We start from the raw sequence: 11,158 nt of genomic DNA, 5'->3' as shown, positions 1-11,158 counted from the left end.
ATAGTTTCAGACTTGCTGGCACTCTGCCGAAGGCTGAGCTATAATCAATGAAAAGCTTCCTCACGTAGTTCCCATGGTGCTCCAGGTGGCTCAGTTCTGTGTGTAGAGCAATGGCGTTAGCATCCTCAGTGGACCTGTTAGCTCTATAATCAAACTGGTGAGGGTCAACTGAGGGAGGGATTGTATTCCTGATATGGCGGGCTATCAACTTTTCAAAGCACTTCATGATCACAGGCGTGAGAGCAACAGGCCTATAATCATTCATCCTGTCAATGGTTGGCTTTTTGGGGACGGATAATGGTGGCAGATTTCAGGCAGGATGGAATGATGGATTGTTGCAGGGAACAATTGAAGATCTTTGGGAAAACACCAGTCAGCTGGTCAGCACAGGCTTTGAGCACCTTCCCAGGTACTCCGTCAGGACCAGCAGCCTTCCTGGTGTTCACAGTCCGCAGTACCTGTCTCACTTCATGTTCCTGAAGCTCCAATGTACTGCTGCAGGTTGGTGGTGGATAAGTTGAGACTGGGTCTGATTTGTCAGTCTCAAAGCGGGCAAAGAAACGGTTCAATTCCTCTGCTAGTGAGGCATCTGCGTTAACAGCCACATTATTGTCATTGTAATTGGTAATACAGACGCTCCCCTACTTACGAACGAGTTAGGTTCCGAGCGATTGTTCCTAAGTTGAATTTGTTTGTAAGTTGATTCAGTGCTATATTTTGTATTATAATTTATGTTTAAGGCCTATATAAGTATATTGAAGGTTTATATAAGTGCATTTGTATGTTTAAGGCTTGTATAAGTAACACGCATTGGTTTGTACTGAAAAAAACATTTAATAAAATGGAGAGAATATGTACAGTACTGTATAGAGAGAGAGAGATTTATGTATTAGAAACTGGCCGAAAGAAGCGATCTAACGACGATTGCACAGTTTTCTTCTTTTTTTCATCATAAATGATGCTGTAGCACTGTATGGCATCATTCAATTGATTTGCAAACTTTGTGCAACGTTCAATATTTGGGTCCTGCTGCTCGATCTTTCTGTTTATAAATGGTACTGACGGTCGAACGATTCAAGTTGTTATATGTGCAACGCTTACCACTCTCACGCGCATCAAGCTTCGTTATTATTGCCACTCGTTTCAAATGAAATGGCTTGCCTCTTCCTTGCAACTCCCTCAATAGAAGCCTTTCACTTTTTACCAACCATATTCAATAATGGATGCACGAGATATTTAATGATACAGATGAAAAAGGTTCTTTGCGCACTGGAGATACGTCACGCACTTCCGCATTGCAACGAAGAAGGTAGATGCTGGGTGAGCTGAGCCCTCACAGCGCCAAGCGTATTAGCGGCGGAAAGAGGCACTTCTCGGAAAAAACATACAAAATTGGACTCACGAACATTTTTCGACTTAAACGCAATTTGCAGACATGTTCGTATGTACCGTTGTTCGTAAGTTGAATGTTCGTAAGTAGGGGAGCGTCTGTATGTCGTATTCCCTGCCACATCTATGAGTTATTTCCTGTGAAGTGCTCCTCAATTTTCTTTGTATTTGCTGCCTTGGCCTTTTTAATGCCTCTCTTCAGCTCTGCTCTGGCAGCGCTGTATTGTACCTTGTCCCCTGACCTGAAGGCAGTGTTACGGCATTTGATGAGTGTCTGTGTCTCCTTGGTCATCCAGGGTTTTTGGTTAGGAAAAAAACATATCCGTTTATAAACAGTGACGTTGTCCGTGCAGTTGTTGATGTAGGAAAGTACAGTGTCCGTGTAGTCCTGGAGGTTGTGTTGTTCAAAAAGTTCTCAAAGTGGTGCGGGAAAAACAGTCCTGCAGCTGAGAAAGGACGTCCTCGGGACATGTTTTTATTATCTTTATTTGTGGCCTTGTTAGCCTCCGGAGTGGGGTGAATGAGGGGGTGAGGTACAGGCAGAGATGGTCTGATCTAGCTAGGTGAAGGAGGGGTGTGGCTCTATAAGCATGTTTGATATTAGAATAAACATGGTCTAGAGCAGGGGTGCAGGTTTTCATTCCAACTCAACAAGAGGATAACTTTTGCAAGTGTAATCAGTAAATTAAAGTCAGGTGCTACTTATTTTAGAAGACACCTGATTGGTTAAAATGTCGGCACTGGATCGGTTGGAACAAAAAACAGGACCCAATGCGGCCCTCGGCGGAATCGGTTTGACACGTGGTCTAGAGTTTTATCTCCTCTGGTGTGACACTTCACGTACTGGATAAACTTAGGCAGAACAGCCTTTAAACATGCTTTGTTGAAGTCACCGGCGACAATAAAGACTCCATTGGGGTGGTCAAGCTGCTGTTTGTTTACGGCCGCTAGCAGGATGCTAAGTGCCATGCTAACATTAGCTTCCAGTGGGATGTAAACAGCCATTACAATGACAATCGTTAGCTCTCTAGGTAGATAGAATGTTCTGCACCGTACTGCCAAGAGCTCTAAATCCGGGGAGCAGTGAGTGTTAATGATCTTATTATTGCAGCACCATTCATTGTGTATGTACATGTAAAGGAGAACCCCCCCCCCCACCCCCCTTTGCTTTTCCCTGATAATTCTTTCGAAAGATCATTTCGAAACAGCGCCCGGCTAGCTAGCGATACCGCGGTGTCAGGGATTTCCAGGTGTAGCCACGTTTCCGTGATGAAAATAATGTTGCAGTTCCTGACAAAGCTGTTGGTAGCAAGCTGAAGTTCCAAATCGTCCATTTTGTGGGTGATGGATCTGGCGTTGGTCAAGAAGATACTCGGAAGCGTTGCTCGGTGTGGTTGCTACCTTAGCTTAGCAGCTAGGCCTGCCCGGCATCCGCGCTTTTGCTTTCTTTCCCTTCGCCGCCGCCGTCGTACTCTGAGTGGGCTGACTATCCACGGACATCCCGGTGGTCTCAAGATTTCCTCGGGAATATTGTAGGTCCGTTGGTAATCTGTTGTGATGTATATATCGCATCTGCTCCCGAAAGTAATTAAATCCTGGAGACTTTAGAAAAAGTTTGCCTCGCAGATGTTAGTAAATAACGATAAGATTGAGAAAACAAAACACCAAACAGGAGAGCATAGAGCCGCTGCACCCGTGCGCGCCACCATCTTGATATCTTTGTTGGATCCGGGGGAGCCGTTTGGGGCCGAGGATTCTTTTGCAGCCCTTCAATGGCAGCGGAGGACAAAAGTCGCATGTCGTTGTCTAACGGTGATGTAGTGTTGAAACCGAGGTTATGTCCTAAAAGTTACTTCTTCAATGATTTATCATAATGTTCATTGAACTTGTCAACATTCCCACTGTGATTGATTGTTTTGTGACGAAATGAATGTATGGCGCCCTCTTCCGTTTGGTTTTATTTCTGTGAACAAGAAATTCAGTCATTTTATAATTGGAAAATGGTTGATCATTTATCTTTGTGTCTTTGCAGGTTTCAGAAATGATCTTGGTGCTGATGGGCAGGAGTCTGTTGACCTTGAAGGGGAAGTTGAGCTCCCACAAATCAAAGAGGAGGAGCAAGAGTTCCCTCAACAACAAATGGGAGACGAGCAACTTCCGATCAAAACGGAGGAAGATCATTTCACCTGGTCACTTAGTGAGTTCATGAAGAGGGAAGATGTTCTGGGCGTGGCCAGCGGAGGGGCGGAGCCTGCAAACACCACAACATGGACCCAAATTAAAGAGGAGGAGCCAGAGTTCTCTCAACAGTGCAAAAGAGAAGAGCAACCTCCAATCCAAAACGAGGAATGTGTCAAATGGTCAACTGGTGAGCCTTTCAAGAGTGAAGATGATCTGGGCGTGGCCAGCGGAGGGGCGGAGCCTGAAAACGCCTCAGCATGGCCCCAAATTAAAGAGGAGGAGCCAGAGTTCTCTCAACAGTGCAAAAGAGAAGAGCAACCTCCAATCCAAAACGAGGAATGTGTCAAATGGTCAACTGGTGAGCCTTTCATTAATCCCCCAAATAATAATAAACCTGCTACTGAAAAAAAGATAATGCTTTTTTTAATGCCTCCCCTTTGGCGATAGCATTTTAACATAATTAAAATCTAAAACATAAAAGACAATGTTTACAATGAAAATGCTCCAAAAAAGATTTCACTAATTTTAAGGAGCTACATCACCAGTGAAGAAACTTTTCTGACCAATAGTGCCATACTTTGAAAAATGCCCCTATAAACAGTTTTCAACTCATGTTGCTGTTGACGAGAGTACTACAGTAGTAAGTACAGACGCTCCCCTACTTACGAACATTCAACTTACGAACAACGGTACATACGAACATGTCTGCAAATTGCGTTTAAGTCCAAAAATGTTCGCAAGTCCAATTTTGTATTTCGCGTCTTTTTCGGAGTAGTACTTCTTTCCGCCGCTAATACCGACGCCTGGCGCTGTGAGAGCTCAGCTCACCCAGCATCTACCTTCTTCGTTGCAATGCGGAAGTGCGTGAATGTATCTCCAGTGTGCAAATAACCTTTTTCATTTGTATCATTAAATATCTCATGCATCCAATATTGAATATGGTTGGTAAAAAGCTAAAGGCTTCTATTGAGGGAGTTGCAAGCAAGAGGCAAGCCATTTCATTTGAAACGAGTGGCAATAATAACGAAGCTTGATGCGCGTCAGAAAGTGGTGAGCGTTGCACATTCAGTACCATTTATAAACAGAAAGATCGAGCAGCAGGACCCAAATATTGAACGTTGCACAAAGTTTGCAAATCAATTGAATGATGCCATACAGTGCTACTGCATCATTTATGATGAAAAAAAGAAGAAAACTGTGCAATCGTCATTAGGTCGCTTCTTTTGGCCAGTTTCTAATACATAAATCTCTCTCGCTCTCTACAGTACTGTACATATTCTCTCCATTTTATTAAATGTTTTTTTTTCAGTACAAACCAATGCGTGTTACTTATACAAGCCTTAAACATACAAATGCACTTATATAAACCTTCAATATACTTATATAGGCCTTAAACATAAATTATAATACAAAATATAGCACTAAATCAACTTACAAACAAATTCAACTTATGAACAATCGCTCGGAACCAATTGCGTTCGTAAGTTGAGGAGTGTCTGTACTGCATTGTGACGAAATGAATGTATGGCGCCCTATTCCGTTTGGTTTCATTTCTGTTAACAATAAATTCAGTCATTTTATAATTAGAAAATGGTTAATCAATTATCTTTGTATCTTTGCAGGTTTCAGAAATGATCTTGGTTCTGATGGGCAGGAGTCTGTTGACCTTGAACGGGAAGTTGAGCTCCCCGAAATCAAAGAGGAGGAGCCAGAGTTCCCTCAACAACAAATGGGTGACGAGCAACTTCCAATCAAAAGGGAGGAAGATGATTTCACCTGGTCACTTGGTGAGTTCGTGAAGAGGGAAGATGTTCTGGGCGTGGCCAGTGGAGGGGCGGAATCTGCAAACACAGGAACATGGCCCCTAATTAAAGAGGAGGAGCCAGAGTTCCCTCAACAGTGCAAAAGAGAAGAGCAACCTCCAATCAAAAACGAGGAATGTGTCAAATGGTCAACTGATGAGCCTTTCAAGAGTGAAGATGATCTGGGCGTGGCCAACATAGGGGCGGAGCTTCTGAGCGGCAGCTCAACAGAAGGATGGCGAGCAGAAAATTTAATTGCTCCTTTATTAGATGGCAACGACTTGCTTTTTGACGATGATGATGTTGAAGATGTTAAGAAAAATCGCAGTGGCGACAAACTCTGCAAATGCTTTCAGTGTGGGAAAACTTTTGGGAAAAAGTCTTCTTTGAAAACACATATGAGGAGCCACACTGGGGAGAAACCCTTATCATGTACAGTTTGTGGTAAAACATTTACACACAAGGGAAAATTAAAAATACACACAAGAACCCACACGGGTGACAAATCATTTTTATGCTCAGTTTGTGGTCAAACATTTACACGGAAGGAACACTTAAATCTTCACACAAGAACCCACACTGGTGAAAAACCATTTTCGTGTTCAGTTTGTGGTAAAACATTTACACGGAAGGACCACTTAAATCTTCACACAAGAACCCACACTGGTGAAAAACCATTTGCGTGCTCAGTTTGTGGTAAAAGATTTACAGAGAACGGAATCTTAAAAATACACATAAGAACCCACACTGGTGAAAAACCATTTTCATGTTCAGTTTGTGGTAAAACATTTACACGGAAGGAACACTTAAATCTTCACACAAGAACCCACACTGGTGAAAAACCATTTGCGTGCTCAGTTTGTGGTAAAAGATTTACAGAGAAGAGAAACTTAAAAAGACACACAAGAACCCACACTGGTGAAAAACCATTTGCATGCTCAGTTTGTGGTAAAAGATTTACAGAGAACAGAAGCTTAAAAATACACACAAGAACCCACACTGGTGAAAAACCATTTGCATGCTCAGTTTGTGGTAAAAGATTTACAGAGAACGGAAGCTTAAAAATACACACAAGAACCCACACTGGTGAAAAACCATTTTCGTGTTCAGTTTGCGGTAAAGCCTTTTCTCAAAAGCAAGAATTACAAAAACACACAAGAATCCACACAGGTGAAAAACCATTTCCGTGTTCAGTTTGTGGTAAAACATTTACACGGAAGGCAACCTTAAAAATGCACACAAGAACCCACACTGGTGAAAAATCATTTTCGTGCTCAGTTTGTGGTCAAACATTCACATGGAAGCACTGCTTAATTAGTCATGCAAGAACCCACACTGGCGAAAAACCATTTTCGTGCTCAGTTTGTGGTAAAAGATTTACAGAGAAGGGACAGTTAAAAATACACACAAGAACACACACTGGTGAAAAACCATTTGCATGCTCAATTTGTGGTAAAAGATTCACAGGGAACGGAAGCTTAAATCTTCACACAAGAACCCACACTGGCGAAAAACCATTTTCGTGCTCAGTTTGTGGTAAAAGTTTTACAGAGAACAGAAGCTTAAAAATACACACAAGAACCCACAGAGGTGAAAAACCATTTTCGTGCTCAGTTTGTGGTAAAAGATTTACAGAGAATGGAGGTTTAAAAGTACACACAAGAACCCACACGGGTGAAAAGCCATTTTCGTGTTCAGTTTGCGGTAAAGCCTTTTCTCAAAGGCAAGATTTACAAAAACACACAAGAACCCACACTGGTGAAAAACCATTTTCGTGTTCAGTTTGCAGTAAAGCCTTTTCTCAAAAGCAACAATTAAAAACGCACACAAGAACCCACACTGGTGAAAAACCATTCTGAGAATACATGTTGGCTAAGGATTGAAAGCCTACCATAACTCAATCTTCGTTTTATTCTCCATCTCTTGATGTTTATTGTGCCCAATCTGAATAAATCAAACCATTCTCCATTTTGGAGCATCAACCGGATGTTTCTTCGACGGACAGTTTGTCGAACAGACATTTCGTCGATGGATTCGCTCGCTCTCAAAGTTATAAACATGAGAGAGGGAGAGTTTGTCATTGCATTGACAATTAAACACTTTAGCATGTCACATATACAAACACACACCGTTTACAAGAAATTACAAATAATATACTAATAGTCTCGATGTGTCTGTTCGGCGAGCTGTCTGGCGTCGTCGCGGGCTAAAAGTATACTAAGACTTTTATTTGTTTGATAAAAATGACCAGATAAAGTATTTCAACACCTTGCTGTATTGCAAGTTCTCTCACTTAGAATTTGAGAGAATGAAGGTTCATCTGCACCTCACAGTCAACATGAATCGGACGTCTACCGCCATCAATGGCAGCCGATGGATTAAATGAGTACTGAGTGTAGTGTGGCCAAGCGGTCCAATGTGCTGGATTTAAGCTTCAGTCTCAGGAGGCATGGGTTCAAATCCAACAACTGCGAATAATTCACAGGCTGTTTATGAGATTTAGTCGTAAGGATAGACTTAAAAGACGCAAATGTGTTGTGATAAGCAGTGGCCAATGACGGCTTTGCTTGCTTTTTCAATTTCTGTATGAGGGATCATTGTAATCGCAGTATAATTGTATTTTGCATTCTGAAAATCTTGTTTACACTTTTTAACGTGTAATATCGATCCACACTATTCAAATACAGTAATACCTTAAGATACAAGCTTACAGTGGGATCGAGCTAGTATGTCAATTTACTCGTATCTCAAGTCAATTATTCCCATAGAAATGAACAAAATACAAATGACCTTATTTTCACGACTATAAGGTTCACCGCATTATAAGGCGCACCCTCAATGATTGACACATTTTAATTTTTTTCCCATATAAAGCACACTGGATTATAAAGCGCCCTGTCTATTTTGGAGAAAATTTAAGACTTTTAAGTGCGCCTTATAGTCGTGAAAATACGGTAATCAGTTTCCATCCTAAAAAAACACAAACATTTGTTCTAATTTACTACCGAATCACAATTGAGAACATCTGGTATGCTCATATTGCAAATTTGTCTTGTATGTTGGAACACTTGTATGTCAAGGTACTACTGTATAAGACAATTGAGTGTCGTTGAAGATTTTATTTACTTCCAAATTCTATCCGAAATAGTAGAGCCTAAATTAGGAAATTACAAAGTGAATAATCAATAATGTGATCTAAATGATACATTAGTAACATTAGTAGATATATGGTGTGAAAGACAATGGATTTGCTAAAAATAAATAAGTTGTACAATATCCTTATACTTTTGTCATATTATAAGATGAATCACGTTTTTAAACCGATTTATCGTGTCATCTTTTTGGTAGTTCCAATAAAGCTCTCTTTTTGGCGAAAAATACTTTTTGGGTCTTTTTGTTGACAAAATCAGCCTTCCAAATTCAAAGGTGACAAAAAAGAGAAGTGTTATGTGCTAAGATTTAAAAATTAAGGAAAATGAATACATTAATTTGAACAATTTGACAAATTAATAGTTTTCTTTCTACAGGGGTGAAAATACAGTAACTTCATGTCTGAAATTAGCGGTTAATTGTTTTTATCTTTTTGATGTTGAAGGGGATAATTGGTAGAAAAGTAACTACATTTTTATTTTTGCTTTACTTGGCTTATTTACATTAGAAAAGCGTAACCGGACGATTCGCCGAAAGACGTTTCGCCGAATGGATGTTTGGCCGAACGGAGGTTTCGCCGAAACTGGATCGTGTGTGTACACCAGTGGCGGGCGGTGCATTTTCTGGTAGCGCCTTCAACGTATCAATCCAACCCTCAAAAACTTTTATGGCTATAAAACCTCTACTGCAGCTACAGCTGCGACACATAAAAAAAAATCAATAAATTAATGCACAAAAATGGGGTAAAATCCACTTCCTAGCAGCATTTCATGATTAAATACAAATACTGGAGCTTTTCACACATGAAACCGGGCGAGGGGGTGATTTTTTTTCCCGTTTTTTTCCACGACAACGCACTCGTAAACGGAACAAACAAATTTAAATGAACTTGGATTAATATATACAGACACTCAAACATACGTTTAATGTAACTTTACACAAAACTGAATTCTAATTTTGTTGTAATCTTTTGTTACCTTCGTTTTCCGGGTTGGCGGTTTGCCACGCCTCCACCCTCACGTTCGCTATCGATGGACTGTTTGCTGTTGTATTGCCTTCAAAATATTCCCAAAATGATGCACACAAATGTCCTCACAATAGGATAACGCAAGACCACTTGCCAACGAGAAATAGTCTTTAAAGAACGATCGCGGGAGCTTCTTTCCTTAGAAAGAATAACAGGAAATACAATAGTCAAATATCAGAACTTGTCCCACAATTGAAATATTATTTAGGAATATAGCCATATTTTACTCACCAAAAAACCTTTTTACACAATATCCATCCTCCTTTCTTCCTTCTTTCCTATCGCCATCAAAGCTAATGATGAAAGTCGAGCCTGTCCTGTCATATTTCCGGCATAGTCCGTTTTGAAAATAGCTTTAAATCAACACAATAATATACTAGTTGCTTGTGGAGCTAAGTTAGCGCGCTGAAAGTGCCGCACACACCATTTTCCCGGCTGTAACAGGCTTGCTAGCTTCGGAGTTGACCGCCCTTTCTTAATGATGTCCATTTTTTTTCTGGAAAAGTCCGTCTGGAAAATAGCTTTGTGAGCAAACAGAATCCATTTGTTTTTGCTTCTCTCGGCCATTGTGGGTGGAGTTTGCGATCTCAGCTGCCTCGGGTACTGCTTTGGCCCGCCTACTAGCCAATCATAGTTGGTGAAACCAATGAAGTATTCCAGCCAGCAAAATGCTAACGCCTATGAAAAATCATTGTGGGGTTGCCAACTCGAAATCTGATTGGTTAAAAGCAACAGTCTAGTTTAATGCAGCAGAGCCCGCAAGAACTGATTGTGAAGGCTTTGAGGCAGGTCTGATCTGGCAACAAATAATGGCTGAAATGGGATTGGTTAAATGCTTCAATATGAAAACACACATCTGGAAGCAGTGCAACCAGGGGGAAAAGCAATGAAAGGAAGCTAAAATAAATAAAAATAAAATCAGACTTAGGCTTATCATCATCATTGACTAGACAAAAGCCTAATTGTCATCATACCCAGCTGCGTATGACGAAATTGAAAGTGCTTCTCCATAAAGTGCGCTTTTCCCAGGCAAGAGCCCAACCAAGTGATAGTTTCAGACTTGCTGGCACTCTGCCGTGATGGATACATCGCATCACCTCCCAAGCGCAACCAACTCCCTGCGACTGCGAAAAGGTTTGCCTCACCGATGCCAACAAAGAATAAAATGGATCACTTACCTCCCACTGTCTGCTTACTTACCTTCAGTCAGCCAGCAGGAGGCAGATCACCGCCCAACGTCCTTCATGTTTCCTCACCCCGAAGTTGTTACACAGAGGGGATTGTGTGTCGTGCTACTGCAAATTCAGAGTCCTGATGGCTGTGGGAAAGAAGCTGTCCTTAAGCCTCTTTGTCCGTGCTTTGTGAGACCGGTAGCCAGAGGGAAGCAGCTGGAACAGGTTGTGACCAGGGTGGTCCGGGTCCCCAACAATGTTGCCGGCTCTGCTGAGGTAACGAGGGCTGGAACAGGTTGTGACCAGGGTGGTCCAAGTCCCCAACAATGTTCCCGGCTCTGCTGAGGTAACGAGGGCTGGCAATATCTTCCAGTGAGGGCAGAGAGCAGCTGACGATCCTCTGGGCAGTGTTAATCACTCTGCATGACCTTTTTGTC

General features: G+C 41.5%; 1 protein-coding gene across 1 annotated transcript; it reads left to right on the top strand.

Annotated features, from left to right (window-relative positions):
* The first annotated feature begins 272 nt into the window (after positions 1 to 272).
* On the top strand, positions 273 to 8,654 carry LOC144066127 (uncharacterized). Its single transcript, XM_077589474.1, has 4 exons — positions 273 to 501; positions 3,422 to 3,928; positions 5,193 to 5,357; positions 5,445 to 8,654. Exons 1-4 carry the CDS (start codon positions 273 to 275, stop codon positions 7,229 to 7,231), a joined length of 2,688 nt encoding a protein of 895 aa, XP_077445600.1. The 3' UTR covers positions 7,232 to 8,654.
* The last annotated feature ends 2,504 nt before the right edge of the window (positions 8,655 to 11,158 follow it).

Source organism: Stigmatopora argus, chromosome 20 (genome assembly GCF_051989625.1).
Source record: "Stigmatopora argus isolate UIUO_Sarg chromosome 20, RoL_Sarg_1.0, whole genome shotgun sequence".
Lineage (NCBI taxonomy): Eukaryota > Metazoa > Chordata > Actinopteri > Syngnathiformes > Syngnathidae > Stigmatopora > Stigmatopora argus.
This window is presented reverse-complemented; position numbering and strand designations above follow the sequence as displayed.

What these genes read in the sequence shown, in the direction of transcription:
- LOC144066127 (XM_077589474.1), top strand. Translation starts at nt 273, where the DNA reads ATGGTTGGCTTTTTGGGGACGGATAATGGTGGCAGATTTCAGGCAGGA. An exon ending in ATGTGTCAAATGGTCAACTG is followed by an intron (nt 3,929 to 5,192) that starts GTGAGCCTTTCA and finishes GTATCTTTGCAG; the next exon opens with GTTTCAGAAATGATCTTGGT. An exon ending in TGATTTCACCTGGTCACTTG is followed by an intron (nt 5,358 to 5,444) that starts GTGAGTTCGTGA and finishes CCCTAATTAAAG; the next exon opens with AGGAGGAGCCAGAGTTCCCT.